Source organism: Rhinolophus sinicus, linkage group LG05, assembly GCF_036562045.2.
Source record: "Rhinolophus sinicus isolate RSC01 linkage group LG05, ASM3656204v1, whole genome shotgun sequence".
In the NCBI taxonomy this organism is placed as follows: Eukaryota; Metazoa; Chordata; class Mammalia; order Chiroptera; family Rhinolophidae; genus Rhinolophus; species Rhinolophus sinicus.
The window spans coordinates 179,033,828-179,053,709 of NC_133755.1; the positions used below are offsets into that span (position 1 = coordinate 179,033,828).

At 39.1% G+C, this 19,882-nt stretch overlaps 1 protein-coding gene across 4 annotated transcripts in view; it reads right to left on the minus strand.

Annotated features, from left to right (window-relative positions):
* PRKN (parkin RBR E3 ubiquitin protein ligase) overlaps positions 1-19,882 on the minus strand; it is a 1,115,215-nt gene that overhangs the window by 806,094 nt on the left and 289,239 nt on the right. Inside the window, exon 1 of one of the 4 annotated variants that reach the window (XM_074333792.1) lies at positions 17,255-17,407. The exons of the other annotated variants lie outside the window; for them this stretch is intronic. Coding sequence (XP_074189893.1) covers positions 17,255-17,392 — 138 coding nt within the window. The 5' untranslated portion in view covers positions 17,393-17,407. Of the gene's footprint in view, positions 1-17,254; positions 17,408-19,882 lie in introns of those variants that run through there. 4 annotated transcript variants of the gene reach the window in all.

Below are 19,882 nucleotides of genomic sequence, written 5' to 3' on the forward strand. Positions count from 1 at the left end.
AACCTATGCAATTTTACTAACCAATAAATTTAACTTAAAAAATAATTACAGTCAAATGTGACTCATTTTATTTCAAGGCTGGGTTCTAGGAAGGCCCCCCAGTCTCCACCCCTCTGGGGCTTTGCTCTCTCACTCTGAGGAGGTCCTGGGGTCATAGGTGAGTCTGTAGAATAAAGCCATAGCCTCCTGTATGCTCTCCCATTTGTACCACAGCAGAAGCCACCACTCTTAGCTTCTCAAGGGACGGTCAAGTTGTACTGTGATTGTGGTTTCTGATACAGTAAAAACCAAAGAGCAGGAAGTATCATGACGGACAACCTAGTGACACTGGTGGACCAGGTGATGTACACTGAAATCTGAGACTCAGTGAGTTTCTTTTAAGACACCTTGTGTTTGATCAAATTGCATATAATTACATAAATATGAACTTGGTAAGATAATGCATGAATTATCTGTGTGTATTCATTTTCATGGAAGGTGTGTGTGTGTGTGTGTGTGTGTGTGTGTGTGTGTACACGACAGCCACTGTAGAAGTAGAACATTAATATTATCTGACATATGCACAATTTAGACTGTTGACATTTTGGAAAGCCTAAATGATCTCTAGAGCAGTTGCAAGACTAATAGAAAGCTTCTGCTCCTAAAACGGACATATCCAAAGCTGTTACTTGTGAAATCCTGTCTGTAGAGAACTAGTGTAGATTTCACCCATAAACAACACACAAAAAAGGAAAGCCATCTTACAAAAATATTAGAAATCTGGTCTCCTGGTCACTCTTGCTTCTGGCACCCTTACAGCAGTTACGACTCAGACTGTGCTGCAGTGAATGTGCCAGTAGAGCCATCTGCTGCTGTCTCACAAATGGAATAACAGTCGAAAAGGAACATTTGTTTTGAGGTGCCATTCCCACACGCATACAATCCCCGAACTGCCATGTAGGACGGTGGTTCTTCACTGTGCCACTCGAGACCTGGGTTTTTTTGGAAGAGCATATTGCACAGCATTTTCTGGAAATGCTCCTGATATTAGATACACGTCACATTTGCATCGGAACATATGGTCTTCAATGTGCAATCTCGAATCATCTACAGAGACTTTGCAATCAGAGGTTCCCTGTTTTACCTTCTTTTTATGAGTCAATTTTCACTTAGTGAATTATCATACTGGTGATTTGGAGGCATTATCTTAATTCCTCATGTAAATTTATTTTCAACAGATGTGGTTCTATGAATAATATAAAAGTAAATGACATCTGATTAGTTATTAGCTGAAATCACGCCAAGGGGTGTTAGGTTTTAGGGGCTAGAACAAAGGGGCAGAACCCAGCTCACCATTCATCTCCGCCCCCTGCCGCGGGCTCAGGAGAGTCCGAGGCTCATCAGGATTTCGAGAGTTGAGAGGAAAGTGGCCGCTTTGATGGCCCTTCACTCCCCGCCCCCCACCCAGTGTGCAGACATAGGCCACGCTGTCCTTGAACCAGCCCTGATCCCAGGAAAACTGGTCTGGGGAGGTCCGGGTGAAGGAGAGAGTCTAAGGCAACGGCCCAGAGCGTTTTGTTTGTTCTGTTCCTCTACAGGGAACTTGAGCACAGTGAGTTCACACACAAGGAGGAAATATTATATGTGAGTCTGTTTTGGTTCTGGCTTGAGCAGTTGCTTAAACACAATAGAGATAAGAGACAGGAGATAAGGATTTCACTGGGTTTCAGCAAAATGTGTCCATCTAAAATCCACCCTTATAAATACTATCTCGGGGAAATTGTTCTGCTAAAATTTTCAACAGAAACCCAAAATGGGCTTAGAAAAGTAAGTGATTTCCCTAGGACAAAAGCGCAGCTCCACGGAGAACCACAGAGGCGATCCGGAAACCTAGTTCACCACTGCCCATCCTGCCCCGACTTCAGTGAGATGACCTCCATGCCCCAGGGCCTCCCTTCCAGAACCGGACAGGTCCACCAGGAGCCAGAACACAACAAAGTTCTCCCTCATGTGGCAGCCCCGTCCGCTACTAAGAAGACAGATAACTCACTGCCCTCTTGCAAGCAGCAGACCGGTCATTTCCAGAAGCATAGCTGATACTGGCCACACAGAACGGTGCTGAGGTGACACTTGAACTTTAAGAGGTCACTCAAAGGGAAGAAATTAAGAAAACTACAGTGTACTCTGGAGTCGGAAGAAACAAACTGATTATAGCAACAAGTATGCAGCCTTTGCAAGTAATAAGATAATGATTCAAATTGCTGATTGGATATTGTGGTTACGGAATGCATGCTGGGATGCTTAACAAAAGCACTGATTGCTCATAATCCAAGTTCATCTCTCCATGTACTGAGGTTTCATTTAACCTCTGGCAATAACGTTTTGTCAGGTTATTCACAAAGGCCTTACAAATCTTTTGTTCGATTATTCCAAGGTTCAACACATTTTGATGCATGTACTTATAAACAGTAACTTAGGAAAATCACATTTTCTAACTGTTGCTCGGGTTTAGTGATACAATTGATTTCTGTATTTTTGGATTTTTATCCAGCAAAGTGGCAAATTCTCTTATGACTTTGTATGGCATAACTTTATATTCTTTTGACTTTCTACGCAAGTAGTCACATTAGCTGTGAATAGCCAACAGTTTTGTCTCTTCCTACCTAATCACAACAGTCTGTTTTTTCAAGCCTTATTATTACTATGCTGTTCAATACTAGTTCTGTTTTCTTAATCTTAAAGGGAAACTTTGAGTGTTTTGTCATTTCTGCCACAGTTTTAATAGACACTTTTTATTAGATTAAGAAAATCCCCTTATATTCCTAGTTTAAGTTCTTAGCCATGAATGTACGTTTCATCTTATTAAATAATTTTTAGCATCTATGGAGATTATATAATTGTGTTCTCTTATTAATACAGTGAATTACATTATTGATGATCTCATGTTAATCCAAATAAATATATCTGGAATTAACCATATTGGACCACAGTATGTTATCATATCTATCTATTAATATATCTCTATCTATCTATCTATCTATCTTTCTATCAGGTCGGACATTTAAGTTCGCAAACTCATCCTAGAAAAAGTGCTACATCCCTCATTGCTGAATATCACTATGGTCACCTTCGAAGCACTCCCCTTGGGAAGCTATGCACCGATGCCAGTGCCTCGTCCACCCTTCAAAGCAATTTTGGAACTTTTTCTGGAACGGCCATCATAGCTGTCATCATATTACCCTTGATGTCCTCCTGAATGTCATCAAAATACCTTCCTTTCAATATTTCCTTTATCTTCAGGCAAAAAAAGAAGTCATTGGGGGCCAGATCAGGTGAGTAGGGATGGTGTTCCAATACAGTTATTTGTTTACTGGCTAAAAACTCCCTCACAGACAGTGCTGTGTGAGCTGGTACATTGTCATGATAGCAAGAGCCATGAATTGTTGGCAAAGAGTTCAGGTCATTTTTATCCACCTTTTTTCACACAGCCTTTCCTGTACTTTCAAATAGAAAACTTGGTTAACTGTTTGTCCAGTTGGTACAAATTCATAATGAATCATCCCTCTGATATAAAAAAAGTTAGCAATATTGTTGCAACAAGTTCGCAAACTTAATTGTCAGAACTTGTGAGTGTGTGTGCGTGTGTGTGTGTGTGTGTGTGTGTGTATTCCTAAATATGGTTTCCCAGTATTTTATTTAAGATTTTTGTATCAATGGTCATAAATGAGACTGACCTATAATTTACTTTTCTTTACTAACCTTATTAATTTTAGGAATTAAGGTAATCAAGATGCCAATTGGAGAAGGATGTCTCTTTTTCAGTACAGAGAAAAACTGTACTCTGTTGAGGAAATATTTGTATAAGAATTAATTCCTTGAACATCTGCTAGAACTCACCAAAGCCTATAAAACTATCTAGGCCTGCTGTTTCTTAATGGAATATACCTAATTAGACATCTAATTCCTTTAATAGAGTATTCAAAATTTACTGAATCACTTTTGATAAGTTATATTTTCCTTAATAAGTATATATTCCATACAAGTTTTCAGATTTACTGCATAAAATTAATTACATATCCTTTAATATCATGTTGATTTCTGAATTATCTGTTATATATACTAATTTATTCCTAGTATTGTTTATTTGTGCCTTTACCATTTTTTCCTGAATCAAACATTGTTAAGAATTTTATCCATTTTCATTGTCTTTTAAAAAGCCAGTCGTTAGCCTTGTTTATCATCTTTATTTTTCCCTTGTTTCCTTGTTTATTAATCTTTGATTTTTATGTGGATTTTTAAAATCTTTTCTTTTTTATGGGGGGTGGGTTATGCTGTTGGGTTTTTTCTGTCTGGTTCCTAGGACGCTGGCCATCAAGCATTAGGAGAACGCTGGTCCCAGGAGAAAGCAGTAGCCCCACGATTACTTCAGCTTAGCGCCTTTAGAGAGTTTCCAGGCTGGGGCACAGGGAGGGAAACCCCGGAAAGCCTGAAGAGTTCCCCAGTTCGAGGAGATGGAGCCAGAAGCTGAGGAAGACCAAGGCAACTGGGGTTCCCAGGGGACAACACTGGGGCGGCAGCTCAGAGACAGAACGAGAGATCTGGGGAGGGTGCCCTCAGGTGTTCAGCTCACGCACGTGAGGGAACCATCTGAGGACAGAAAAGAGCCACTTGACAGGACCAGAGATCACAACGACCAGGGCCCACACAGCGTCAGGAGTGGTGCCTGTTCCCACCGGCAGGGCTGGGAAACTTGTGATTCCCATCCAGGACACTGGGAAGAGTGCACAGACATGCCGGCCTCCGTGGTGGGGCACAGGAACCCCAGGCTGAGCCACACTCCCACCCTGCCTCATACATAAGCACGTGACCTACAAGAGCCAGGCCATTCTCAAGTAACGGGACTGTGCCCCAGGACAAAGCTCACAAATATTCATAGAAGAACAAATGTAAAATATCAAGCACAAAACAAAGCGTAAATCACAATACGTGACAACCAATAAAAAATTACCAGGCATTCAAAAATTCAGGAAAATAAAACTCATCATGAGGAGAACATGCAGTCAATAGAAACCAACCCAGAACTGACACAGGCAAAGACACTAAAATAGTTATTATAACTATGTCCTATATGTTCAGTAAGATGAGACATGGAAAGTATAAAAAAATCTAACTGATAGAGCTCAAAATTGCAATGTGTGAGATAAAAAATATGTATTGGATAGAATTATGGGCAGGAGAAGCAGAAAATATTAACAAAATCTAAAGCAATATGGCAATAGGAACTCTCCAAATGTAAGCCCCACAGATAAGACGGAATCATAATCAAAATACAAATAAATCAGAAGAAGGAAGACAAACAGGGAAAAGATAATAGAGAAAAGAAGGAACAAGTATAAAACAGTACCTAGGAGGAAATTTATTTCAACAAATGCCTATATTAGAAAAGAAGATCTGAAATAAATGACACTTTCTACAATAAAAAGCTAAATAAAGACAAGCGAATTAATCCAAAGTAAGTATATCATAGCAGAAATCAATGAAATAGAAAGGGGATTGGCAGATTTTTTCTATAAATATCCAAATAATAAAATTTTAGTTTTGTGGGTCCTATATGGTCTCTGTTGCATATTCATTCTCTCTCTCTCTCTCTCTCTCTCTGTTTTTTGTTTTGTTTTGTTTTGTTTTGTTTTCAATCCTTGAACTATGTAAAAACCGCTTGTAGATACCAAGGCTTTATAAAAGCAGGACTGGATTTGTTTACAGGCTGTATTTTTCCCACAAATGATATAGAAAGCAGAAAAATAATACAGAGAAATCAGTGAAATCAAAAGCTGATCTTTTGAGATGAACAGAATAGATAAACCTCTAGACACAGAGAGAAGACAGAAATGACAATATCAGCAAAGATCACAGTGTCATCACTATAGTCATACAGATATTAAACAGATAATAAAGGAATATTATGGACAGTTTTATGTCAATAAATTTGGCATCTTAGATGAAATGGACAAATTCCTTAAAAGACATAATCTATTAAAGCTCAGTCAGAAAGAAAGAGATGACCTGAATAGATCTACTACTATTTATTGAAGAAATTAAATTTGTAGTTAAAAATCTTCCAGTGCCTTCTACTGAACATTTAGAGAAGAAATAATGTTGATTCTGTACAAAATTTTCCAGAAAATTGAAAAGGAGTGACTACTCTCCAAGTCACTCCATGAAGCCAACATTGCTATAGTCCCAAAATCAGATACAGACGTTACAAGAAAAGAAAGCTACAGACTAATATTCCTCATAACTACAGATATAAAAATAACGAAACATTAGTAAATGTTCAGAAATTAGAAACAAAATTATTTAGAACTCAACAGTATATTGAAAGAATAATACAGTATGGCCAAGCAGAGTTTATCCCAGTAATTCAGGGTTGATTTTACATTTAAAAAGAAAAAAATAAATCACTCACTATATTAACCATATAAACAAACAAACAAAGATTATTCTAATAGGCACAAGAAAACGCATTTGGCAAATATATAATATCCACTTTTATTAAAACCTTCTCAGGAGCTAGGAAGAGAAATGAACTTCCTCACCCTGACAAAGGGAATCTACAAAAACATACAGCTTACACCAGACTTAAAGGTGAAAGGCTGCAGTCTGAAGCAGGAACACCGTGAGGTCTGCTCTTGCCACTGCGATTCTACATTGTACTGAAGGTTTGGGCCAAAAAGTCAAAATAAGGAAACAAAAGACATTCAGACTGGAAAGGAAGAAGAGAAACTATATTTATTCAAAGACTACTTGATTGTATATGTAGAAAATGCTATGGAATCTACCAAAAGCTACTAGAAGTAATAAGTGAATTTAGCCAAGTTGGAAGGTATTAGCTCAGTTTACAAAATGAATTGCCTTTCCATACTACCAACAATTGAAAACGTAAATTTTAAACATACCATTTATTGTAGCACTAAAAACATGAAATACCTAAAATAAATTTGACAAAAGATGGGCAAGATTGGGACATTGAAACTAGAAAACACTTCTGAGAGAAAATAAAGATGAGTCAATAAATGGAGACAGGTGTTGTGTTTATGGGTTAGAAGACGCAGTGTTGTTAAACACCAGTTCTCTCCCAGTAGATCTATAGATTCGTTGCACTGCTAATCAAAATTCCAGCAGGACTGACTGACTGATTGGTTGGCTGATTTTAGAAATTAAAAAAGTGATTCTAAAATTCCCATGGCAATAACAAATGACCCAGAATATCTAAAACAAGGTTAGAGAACTGACATCACCTGATTTCAAACTCAAGCTACAGTAATGCAGGGTGTGGTGCTGGTGTAAAGAGAGACTGAATGATCAATGGAACACAGGAGCCCAGAGAGAAGCACAAGCATGTGGACGACCGATACTGACAAAGGGATAGAGGCAGCTCAGTGGAGGATGGACAGTGTTTCCAAGATACGGTGCTGCAGCAGCTGGTAATCCATATGCAGAAGAGAAGACCTTGGTTCCTCATACCACACAGGAAAACTAACACACGGTTGGTCATAGTCCTAAATGTAGAAGTTAAAACTATATAATTTCTGGAAACAAACAGAACAGCATCTTTATGACTTTGGGCTAAGAAAATATTATCTAGCTATGATCCCAAAGCATGATCATAAAAGAACAAATTTATAAATTAACTACATCAAATTTTAACATTTCTGCTAAAGACACTGATACTAGAATGACAAGTCACAAACTTGAAGTAAACATTTGCAAACTATATCTGATAAATGGTTTGAGTCCAGAATGTGTGTGTGTGTGTGTGTGTGTGTGTGTGTGTGTGTGTGTGTGATACTCAAAGCTCAAAAGTAAGAAAACAACTCAATAAAAAGGAGTCAGAAGATTTGAAAGGACACTGCATCAAAGAAAATATGTGGATGGCACATAAGTCCATGAGAAGAGGTCCACTATCATTGTCTGTTAGCAAAATGTGAATTAAAATCATACTAAGATATCACTACATACCTATTAGAATGGCTAAAATTTGAAAAGCTCACCAAACCAAGTGTTGGCCACGATGTAAACCAACCAGAACTCTTCTATATTGCTGGTGCGTCTGTCAGCTATTAACAACCACCTTGGAGAACAGTTTGGCAGTTCCTTAAAAATGTAAACACTAACATAACAATATGATAAGGCCACTTCACACCTAGGTATCTGCACAGGAGAAAAGGAAAGTACATGGCCACACAAGGCTTGTACGTGAATGTCCACATCAGCTTCATGGCTACAAGCCAAAACCTGCAAACGGTCCAAATGTCCGTCAACAGAAGAACAGAAACAAGTTGGGGTGTTTGCAAGCAATGGAGTACGGCTCAGCAGTAAGAAGGGACCAGTCATACACACTGGGACATGGATGAGTCTCAAAATGCTTATAGTGGATGAAAGAATCCAAGCACAGTGCATATACTGTACAGTCCCATATCCATAACATCCTAGAAAATGCAAAGTAATCTAGTGACAGAGAGTAAACCATTGTTTGTTAGGGCAGAATTGAGAGATGGGGCAGTGGGATTGCTGAGGAAGGGGGTTAGGAAGGGGCTGAGGGAACTTTTGGGGAGATAAGTATGTTCATTATCTTGAATGTGGTGATGCTTTATTTTATATAAATTATACCAAGATCAGGCTGTTAAAAATGACATTTCTGTGAGATTTTTCTCTTCTCTTTCTCCTCCTTCTTTGTTGTCCCCTAGTCATGATTGTTGCCAGGTAATAAAATCCACTAGAGGTAAGTCAAGTGATTTTCTGAAGTATGCCAAGAACCAAGGGTGATACTTTATTTTAAAAATTAAAACTACCATCTGTTTAATGTAAATGTTGTGGGCACATATGCATATTTAATAAATAGCTCGCGGTTTCTGTAATCTAATAAAATTGTGCATAAAGTGAATTTTTATTAAATAAACTACATTTTGCCATTGCCTCCATGGTCTCTGGTGGAACACCACCTAAGTTCACCTCTGTTCTTACAACATGATGTGACTGAAGCAAATGCAGGTCACAAGACTGCACCCTTGGACATGACACCACTGCTGGGAGCCTGTGTGAAACGGCCTCATTGACCACCTACACCCATGTCCTTCCGTGGAATAAATTCTGGTGCCAGCCCCAGGCTTTATTTCAACTGTCGTTGTTAAAAATGCAGCGGGAACTTTCAAAAGACTTCAAAGTGTCACTGGGATCACACGGATCATGACATTGAGCAAGAATTAGCAAAAGTGTCTTCGGTATGATTTTTCTGGTCTAGGGAAAACTTCAGTGATTACTATTTTTTTTTTTTTTCCTGTGAGCTAAAAACGAATGAGAAAACAAAGGCAGTTTTCCTACCACCTCTGAGCTACACTTAACAGTAAAGACAAAGCCAGATCTCAAAAAGGCTTTGAAGTACCTCCAACTAGCGCTGGGAGTGCGCCTTCTTGTAACACACGCCAAGGGCTGGACACAAAGGGAAGGTGAGGGAGGGCTGAGTAATCATGACAGCGTGATTCTCTAGTATGGAGACTTGCACTTCACAAGCAGCAGTGTCACGAGACCTTCCTAAAGCACGAGTCCCCGTGATTTTGTGAGGATGAGGACAGTGGACCTCTCTGCACCCAAGATCACCGGGCGTGAAGCACTCAGAACCAGAACTATGCTTCAGAAGCCAGCTGCAGGTGGTCTGCGAAGTAAACAAGCTGGGCCTCGTGCACAGGCACCCACAACAGAAAGCGCTCGTCTTCAAGTTTCTTGAGCCATTTCTCTTCTGTAGACTGCTCAAGAGCTAATGAGGTCTGCACTGCTTAATCCAAACTGCTGTTGTGGGAAAAATAATCTGCCTAAGCCAAAGCCTGGTCAGATCAGAGCGAGTATGCATCTTGGTACCATCTTGATCCACGAAAACCTCCACGATGGGGAGGAGAGCGATATCCAGTCACAGGGGAAAGTAACACTGTCACCATGAATGACATGGATAAATAGATCTATTGTGAAATTAGGTTAAAACACAAGTCATATTACTGTAAAAATCATTTTCATCTCATGACTGCCTTATTATTTTCTTTCTCATTGCTCTTCTAAAATTAGTACTTGCTTCATGATAAAAACATCAAGGAAGGACACAGGGGGTATTATCATTTTAGCAATGAAAGGCTAGCCTCCTCATTTTCTAGATTTCATCTCAGGTCTTAAAAACATACCCATCTTTCCAAATTTAAATGACACCATAATGGTATCATTTAAACTTTAAGTAGGTGAGATAGATGGAGACTGAACATGGCATACTTAATTTAAAAGTTAAGTGGTTTTCTTTTTTTCTTAGGGGATGAACAAAATTCAACTTGCTCAATAATTTAAAATGCTCTATTCTGTTTTTGTTATTTTTAGTTTTATGTTGGGTGAGAAGTTTTGCAGGGAATCATGTCCACTGTAAATGTTTTCAACAGCTTTACTAACGGGTGGTTCTAGACCAACCCCATCTCATTGCCAGTCTAATAGGTTGGGACACGTTTCCCTTGCCAGACCAACAGTCACCCAGCATTATTCTTCCTGCTCTTACAGGCTCCCAAAATATTTCCACAATTTAAGTCAACCAGCTTGGTATTTCACAATAGGAAAGGCTTAGAATTATTTGCAGATTTAAGGTTTTTGTGTCTCTTTCTTCTTGAAAAATGAAAATGCTTTTTAAAAAGTTTTCTGGCTACAAACCTTTAAGTGCTACAAATTTACATTTCTCTGTTCATAAAAAGACTTTGGTTAATTAGGTTTCTAACCTTTAAGCCAAACTCTCTTTGTGATAAAAATATAGTTTACTAATTTTGAAATGGTTTTAGTATAAACTAGTAAAGGTTATTAAAACTGGTGAGTGTATGTTATCTATAGTACAACACATTTAAAGTACTCCCTAGCCCCATTTCCCCCTACCTCATAATTTTGGATTTTTAAAATGTAAATATTGATGACTCTGATAAATTGTTTTGTTTACGTTTTTGTGTACCTTTTGTCTAAATCATCTCCCCCCACTTCCGCACCCCAAACAAACACATACATTTACATGGAAGCTCCATCAAAGAGGATCAGTGCCAGGCAGATGGATATTACTCAGTAAATATAAAGGGACTGAATACACTGCCTAGATTCAGTTGCCAAAGACATTGAGAACATTGGGTACAATTACATTATTTGTCCTTGCTCTGTGACCTCACAAACATTTTTATATAAACTACGATTGGGATTCGGTGGGATGTTTGAGAGCCCTAAACTGGTCAGTTCATTTTATAGAGCTAGAAATTAAGTCTAACAGATGTTCAATCCCTTTATCCAGAATCTTAGTGATGGGACCAGAATAGCGTCCGATCCATTGACTTCTAACCCAGTGATCTTTTTGCTAAGAGTTAATTTGCTCTTCCTAAAGAAAAGAAATCTCCTCAGCCTTTTCTCAAAACAGAATAAAAGCAGGAGTTCCTGATTTTTCTCTTTTTCTTTGTTATCGCTAAGTATACCACTTTGAATTTAAAAGCCATGGCTATAAATGACCTCACCTCCTGCCTTTCAGATACCCAAAGCAGTGTTTCCCAAAACCTGTCATCAGTGGTCCCCTGCTGTGCTTTCTGGAAAACAGTGTTCAGTGGCCAAATAGATGTAAGTAGCACTGATTATCATGTAGGCCATAGAGGTTAGCCTGTTAGAAGCATTGGAAAAGTTCTACAGGAAAGATACACGTTTAATAAGAGTTTGTTACCCTTACTCCACTGGCTTCCGCTTTCCACAAAAGCCATAAAACGTCCTACAAATCAAATACCTTAGAGTATGCACTTTGGAAAACATTGATTTAGGAATCTTCATAACTGATTTAAAAATATATATTATAAAGTATTATTCTTCAAATTATGTTCTAAGCCATCTAACATCTAGTCTTCCTATGTAATACAATACTTAATGATTTTCCCTATTCTCACTACTTAATTATATTCTCACTTATTAAATATGGCTAAACATAAGGCATACACAAGGTACCTGGCATAAGATAGGAAATAAAGGCTGATTCCTCTCTCTTTGCTCCATTATTTTAAAAATAAAACAAAGCAAAAAAAAAAAATTTGTTCTTTCCAGTAGTGCAAATTTGTCAATTTATTATTTCATTATTTTAACCTGTGATAGATACGAAGTCTGACAATTTAAGTTTGCGAACTTGTTTCAACAATGTTGCTAATCTTTCTTGATATCAGAGGGATTCATTATGAATTTGTACCAACTGGACAGTTAACCAAGTTTACTATTTGGAAGTGCTGAAAAGGTTGCACGAAAAAATTAGATGACCTGAACTTTTCACCAGCAATGCAGGGCTCTTGCATCACGACAATGCACCAGCTCACACAGCACTGTCTGTGGGGGAGTTTTTAGCCAGTAAACAAATAACTGTACTGGAACACCCTCCCTACTCACCTCATCTGGCACCCAGTGACTTCTTTCTTTACCCAAAGATAAAGAAAATATTGAACAGAAGACATTTTGATGACATTCAGGACATCAAGGGTAATACAACGACAGCTCTGATGGCCGTTCCAGAAAAAGAGTTCCAAAATTGCTTTGAAGGGTGGACTAGGCACTGGCATCAGTGCATAGCTTCCCATGGGGAGTACTTTGAAGGTGACTATAGTGATATTCAGCAATGAGGTGTGTAGCACTTTTTCTAGGATGAGTTCACAAACATAATGGTCAGAACTTCATATACTTATCAATTGGCTTTCCAGTGAGTTAAACAATTCCTAATATTCCTGTGGATCATTTACTTGGAAAATGCATATATATATATATATATATATATATATATATATATATATATATCCTTATATTTGCATTTATTCAGTTTCCTTTGAAAATAAGTGGTAAAGAAAGTAGTGGATCTTGAAGGAGACAGGATTTCCTCTGAAAAGAATTTTAAACTTTATGAAGTTGTGTTCTGAAATTGCCTATAAAGCATCTCTTTACTCTTTGGATCCAGGAAAATATTTTTTCTTTTCTTTGAATCTTAAAAATAGCATTTAAAAGAAGTCATTTGTTCTTAAGAAAGTCCAATACCAGAGCTCCACGCAAACCAGAACTCTGCCACAGCGGCCAGGGAGCCCCTCCAGGCCCTGCTTCTGTTTTTGTATCTGCTTGCCACCCTGCCCCCCACCTGCCAACACTTCACCTTGAACCTCTGCTTAGTTTCCGAGGTTAGTGGGGCTGTAACTCTGTTTTTGTGGGGCGAGGAACACACTGAGGAAAAACTAGAAGAGGAAAAAATAGAAAAGGAAAGGGAACTGACCTTTGACAGAAAACAAAGACCAATGATGAGTTTTCAAATTAAATTTTTGACAGCTTTGAGATTTAGTGAAAATTAGAATGAAAAGAACAAAGAAAACACACACACAAAGTCCTAGCTTTTTCGTGTGTCTTTCATCTGGTGAAATACTGGCATCGGAACTTGGGCATCTCAGCCAGTGCCTGTGAAGCTGGCTGGAAAACAAGACAACCCATCTTACTAGCTGGGGAGAAATGCCCTTCGCCACTTGGCAAATTATAGCTTGTAAACATCCGTCAACTTGATATGGTTACATGTTTACCTCACAAGTTGACTTTGCATTTAGAACAACGGATTAGGGACAAGAGGGAGGGGTGGAGGAGGAAGGGAAGGATAGAAGGAGGGAAGGAGAGTGAGAAGAGGGAGGGAGAGGGAGAGGGAGAGGGAGAGGTGGAGGGAGAACACTATGGACTGAATTATGTTCCACCCCAAATTCACCCGTTGAAGCCCGACCCCGCAGTGTGATGCGGCCTTTGGGAGATAATTGGAGTTGATAGAGTTGTGAGGGTGGGGTCCTCATGATGGGAATAATGGCCTTATCGAAGAGGAAAAGATAGATTGCTCTCTCTGCCCTGTGAGAACACAGACAGAACATGGCTGGCTGGCTGCAAGCCAGGAAGAGTCCCTTCATGGAGAATGGAGTCAGCTGGCACCTTGATCTTGGACTTCCAAATGTCTATTGTTTAAGCCACCAAGCTTGTTATTTTGTTATCGCAGCCCCGCAGACTAATACAGACAGGCAGGTAGACAAACGACAGAGAGAAATGTTCTCGCCTGTCTTGTTAATTACCCATTTCTTATTTGCAAAAAGCCATATTGATTTTGCAGCAGCGAAGCAAGGCATGATGTGTGTGGGTTTGATATTCTGGTCAAATCATGTTTAAGTTTTTCCTCTAAAGAAAATAAATGGGAAATTTATAGTATTAACATGTCAAGAGTCCTACTTGCTCGTGTACTTTCAATCTCTGTGATCAGCTGTAGCCTGGTATCCAAGCAAACCTGAGGGCACTAAAAATAACATCCCAGGGAAACGGGCTAAAGACCTGATCAGGAATGAGGGCCAGATAACCAAGGCTGTAGGCTGCAATTCCACGCCGACAGCCAGGAAAGCATTTGCATGAATTATAAAAAGGAGGTGCTGTGTGACCCTCAAGTTTTCAACGTGAATCACTCGCATTCCATACTGTACATGACACATTTAAAAGTAAAAGATCCAAAACATTTTACCAAATAAATCTTGCAGATCCAAAGGGAAGCTCAAAAGGATATTAATTTACAAAATTATTGTAGATAAATTATGTAGCCTCAAGGAACATGCTGTTTGTTTTATTTGTCAATTTATAAGTTGGCTCACCAGATCTAACTTTAATTTATGAAAAATCAAATCATCTCAAACATGTTTTCTTTCTTTTTTTCCCCTCAACTACATAAAATGTCTGCTTTATAAGTTACGTGCAGTAAATTTAAGAATTAGCTCTGAAACGTAAAATGCATTTCTATAGCTCAAAATATTATAGTGTTCAGTTATAATATTTAAGAAAGTAATGGTAAAACACTGAGATAATTTGAAGGGAAGGAGTTTAGCTATCAGTCACTTAAAATAACTAATATAATTCTATTAGAGTTGAAACTGAATAAACAGACAAATCAATTCTACCCCAAACTTATACTTTTTTCTCAATTGCGTCTTTCTTCCTTTTAGGATAGAACAAAATTCTGTCAGATGTACCAGACTAATGTGGAGGATATTTTAAGTATTGGGGGAAAAAACATTAGAAAGCGGCAGATTTGTGTTCAGACACACACTCAGGCACACGAATAAGCCATCTCTAGCCCAGTGGAAACATTATTCTATGAAAATTTTCCTTGCTCACAATTAAAATGATTTCGCTATGGAAAACTGTCTCCACTCATGTGAAACAGTTCTAGAGAACCAGTGCCCCACAGCGGCCATCCTTCCCTTTGGGACCCCTGGCCACACACACCACACCAGTGCCCTACAGAGACCATTCAAAGCATTGTGAAAATGCCCCCCTTTTAAACTCCTTTTATGATGCTTTAATTCAATCTGGTTTCTACGTTGAAGCTGAAATTCTGAGTTCCCACTAACCCCCTTTTACTATGAAAACCCTTATTTTTCTATCTTCAAGGCAGTCTACATTTTAAGGTACCTCCACTTAGGAGTTAATGAATGTACCTATTTGGAAATTCTGTTTTTTCTTCCATACTTAGCCATAGCGAAATTGACAGCACAAGAAGAATGACGAGACAGCTTCTTTCATGTCTTTGCTATATTTTATGGGTTTTTTTTCTGTTTTTTAGAAATAAGCAAAGGCACCGTCACTGTTCACTATTATCCTGTGAGTTAAAAAAAAATCTTTACAAGACTATTTAAAATGCATAAGCAATATGTGTGCGTACATGAACATAATTATATCCTATTAAATATCGTGGTACAGAATAGTCTTGTGGGAAAGGGTCCTGCTGGCCTCTTGCTGCGTGTGCCAAGACTGCAAGGCCTTGTCCACTTCCTACCCAGCCATTTCTCAGGGGAGCTTATGAAACTGGTAATCTTCAGAGAGAGGCCATGTCTGCCCCTGGACATAAAGCAGGCTTGCTTGCTGCCTGGTATATACGCAGTGGATTCCCCGGCTCAGTAACCCCGGCTGTGGTGCAACAGGGACCTGGGCCCTTCATCTCATTGCCCTGGGACATGGGTGTGCGGTGCACTGATGCAAACCTGTGGCTGCTCTGGCGGACTGCTGGGGACTGTGTGACACGGGGCTTCACCTTTGGCCCAAGGAGCTCGTGTCTCCTGTCAGCAGGCTGAAAGAGGAGCAGCCTAACATACTGGTTTGTAATGGGGTAAAATCAAATCCAGCCTGACAGCACTACAGATGCAGACATTCACAGCTGTGATTCAAGGACATAAATAACTGGGGCTGTATGTCTCCAAAACAATCATGACGAGCACTTTGCTGAAGCGCTGCTCTGTAAAACAACACCAGCATGATCTCCTCTGTTACCCTCATCCCTTGACCTGTTAATTGGACCATTTTTTCAATCAACTTTCTGGAGTTGCCATTAGTTTCATAATATAGAAACCTGTCTTTTCAAATTCCCTAGTAATGTTCAAACAAAAGAAACCCTAAACCTTTCTTCCCTGTGACTATAATTAACTCAGGAATAAAATGTTCCCAAATATTAAAAAGGCATCTACTTGGGCAAGTGGGAAGCCAGAAGAAAAGGGGTTTGAAACCTCAAAGGAGGCTCTCAAAATACTCTTTCAAATGAAGAAAGCCCCACTCTCGGTACCTTATCTTGAAAGCTCACATTGGTTAGAGAGCGTCCTTTAAAGGATTACCTTAACATGCAAGGAATTGGACCCTCTCAGATGTGTTCTGAAATTTATACTAAAAACTGGCTGGATGACAGACATGGATGGAGGGTGCAAAAGGGTCTGGAAGAGGGAGGAGGCTTAACTAATAAAAATGAGCCAAAGTTCAGACATGAAGACATTTGTGAAAAACAAGCAAACAGAAATATGATAGTCAGTTGTCAGTTTACAGAATGCAGTCTAAGGCTTTTCTTCCATCAGGTAGCAATGCAAGGCAAAAGGAACTACAAGCCCTGAGGCATGTTCTAGAATATAAATCTCTTTTCTTTGCCAATATGTGAAATAGGATTTTCTTTAGCTAAAAACTGTCCAGTTTCCCAGTTTTCTAAATATACCCTCCTGAACATTTTCTTTTTTATAGCCGTGGTTTTTATTTTTTGTTTAGTTTGATCAGTAATAAAATAAGCTCAGGCTCATTTAACAAAACAAACAACAATTCAGTGCATAAAGTAAAAATCAAATCCCCTTTCACCACCATTCAATTCCACATGACCTTCACCTACCACCACTGACACGGCATTTGCCGCGTACCTTCCAGGTCTTTCTGTGCATTCTGATATTGTAGTCTTCTTTAATGCCACACTATATTCAGTGTTCTGCAACGTGCTTGCTCTCTTACTAGCATGACTCACATTCTCCATGCAGGTAAACACAGAGCTTCCCCATTCTGTAAACATCTAGGTAGTATTTTAGTGCGACTTCATTTAATGATGGAACCACCCCCTACTGACGAATGTTGGTGCTCTGGCTTCTCCTGCTTTCTCAGCTCTCCACTCACAGGCTGCTTCCTTTGTGAGGTCTTTCTAGAACTCCTGGCCTAAGTCATCGCATTTATCCTTAGTCAGTTGCTGTTACACCTTTTTGGTTTGTTTCCTTCGCAGTACTCATCACTCTCTGAAATTACCTTGTTCGTATATTTGTTTACATGTTTATTGTCTCTCCTTTCTATAAATAAAATATTTTTCTGGTGTTCCCCAACACATCCTTTATGAGAAAAGTGTCTGCCATGTAGTGGATTCTCAATAAGTGGCCACTGAAAACTTGGATAATGGGCATATCCTTCAACATACATCATAGCAGGTCCACAGGAAAGAGACCTAGAAGGAAAACCGCTGTCCAAAGATGCGTACCCATAAAACGTTCATGGGCACTTTCTAAGCATACTCCAAAAAAAAGCAAAGAAGCTGTAATGACAATTTACATCCCCGTCGACAGTACTCGAGTGGCTCTTTTTCCTAAATGCAAAGTCAATTTTTGAATGTCAATCTGATAAAGAAAAGATTTCACTTTTGTAAACTAAAAATTACCGTGACCACAAGAATCTTTTCACATGTTTATTTCATCTGTGTTTCACCTACAAATTCATCACTGCTGAAAATCTTTCTTTCTTCTTTTGGGCTTAAGAAAATATTTTTATTTTCTTTTTTTATTGTATAAGATTGGAGGAGGTATTTTTGCTTTTTTTTTTTTTTTTTTTTTTTTTTTTTTTTTTTTTTTTTTTTTTTTAGATCTTAAATCTATCTGCAATTATTTTTGTGTCTGTTACTTTCAAAATGTATAGGTGTCTTTTTCTTATTAGAAAATTGCCATGGTAGATATTTTAGAAAATTCCAAAAAACCATAGCAAAGAAAATAAAATTCACCCAAACAGAATAATCGCTACATATGTGATTTCTTTCCACTGTTTTCCTATAAATATATGTCTATAAAAATGTTTAATCATTCATGCAACACATACTTTTGTATATTATTATTTTAACTTATGCTTTAAATATTATCTTTTGTCAATAAGTTCTGAAATGGATTTTTAATGATGGTTTAATATTTTAAAGTATAGACAGGTGTATAATTGTATGAATATGGTTTTATAGTTCCTATTGTTCAACAGTTCATTCCTGTTTCTAATATTTAAGGAAAAAAATAACCCATCAATGAAAACCTTTGCTCATAAAATCTCCGGGACTGTCTCTGACTACATCCCCAGAACACACCCCTGCATGTGGACAAACTGAGAAAAGGAGTATCACTTATTTCACGGGTGTTTGCCGAGCTTTCCGAGACAGACTGTACTACGTTACCCACCTGTGCCACCCGGTCCAGGCAGGGTCCTGTCAGGATAAAAGAAGCCCTGCTGAGTATTTCTTGAAAAGTGGACTGAGTGTAAACAAATAAAACAAAACATTATGAAAGTGCTGAAAGGGCTCAAAGAAAGACAGACAGAGAGAAACGGAGGAGGGAGGGAGAAAGGAGAGGGAAGGAAGGACAGAGAGAGAGGAGGAGGAAGAGCGGGTGAGATTTGACTATCTGTAACTGTAGGAACAACTACTGCCCGCAGGACTGGGGACACCCGCGGGAGGAAACAGCTGTGTCAGAAGTTAGGCGGGAACTAAGGATGCACGGCCCTGTGGGGTGCCATCCAGCCACGGAGAGGAGTGGAAACGCATCACAGACACTTCCAGAAGCAGGAGGGAAGGAAGGAAGGAATGGAGAGGGGAGTGGAGGGGACAGAAAATTACAGTGTGCTTCTCCTTGCTCCCACTCTAAGATCTACTGGAAGAAGGTAACAGGAGGTGGTGAGGGAATCTGGAAAATATAGGGAGCCACCTCCCCAGGCAAGCAGACAGAGCGGCCCTGAGGGGCACCTTTGGTGGGGGAGGGGTCACTGACACAACCAGGGGACAGGAGCATATGGGGTGCATATGCAGGGAAGTGTAGGAGCAGCCAACCGCACTTCATAGGCTTGTAAAGCACTTTTCTAGAGCAATCCGGAGAGCCAAGGGTGCTATTGAGCCTGCGTGACGAAACAGAAACCAGACTGCCTTTTATTCCTGTACAACTTGACTTCTTGTAGCTGCTGAAAACCAGTAATTTCCATGTTGACTATGATCAGGACTTAGAATTATGGGTATTTCCTGAGACACAACTATTTTTGAAGACACTGAAGGCCAAAGAGCTACTTTATTTTACATTCTTCTCTCTGTGACTCTCATAGAATTGTCATAACAATAGTACAGAATCTTACATTTTGCATTCTTAGCTGGGTGAGCGGTGACAGGAAAGCTTACACAAATGCAAGTTGATGTCTAACCAAAATTGTACGACATCTGAAAACAGAAAGTCAAAAGACAGGC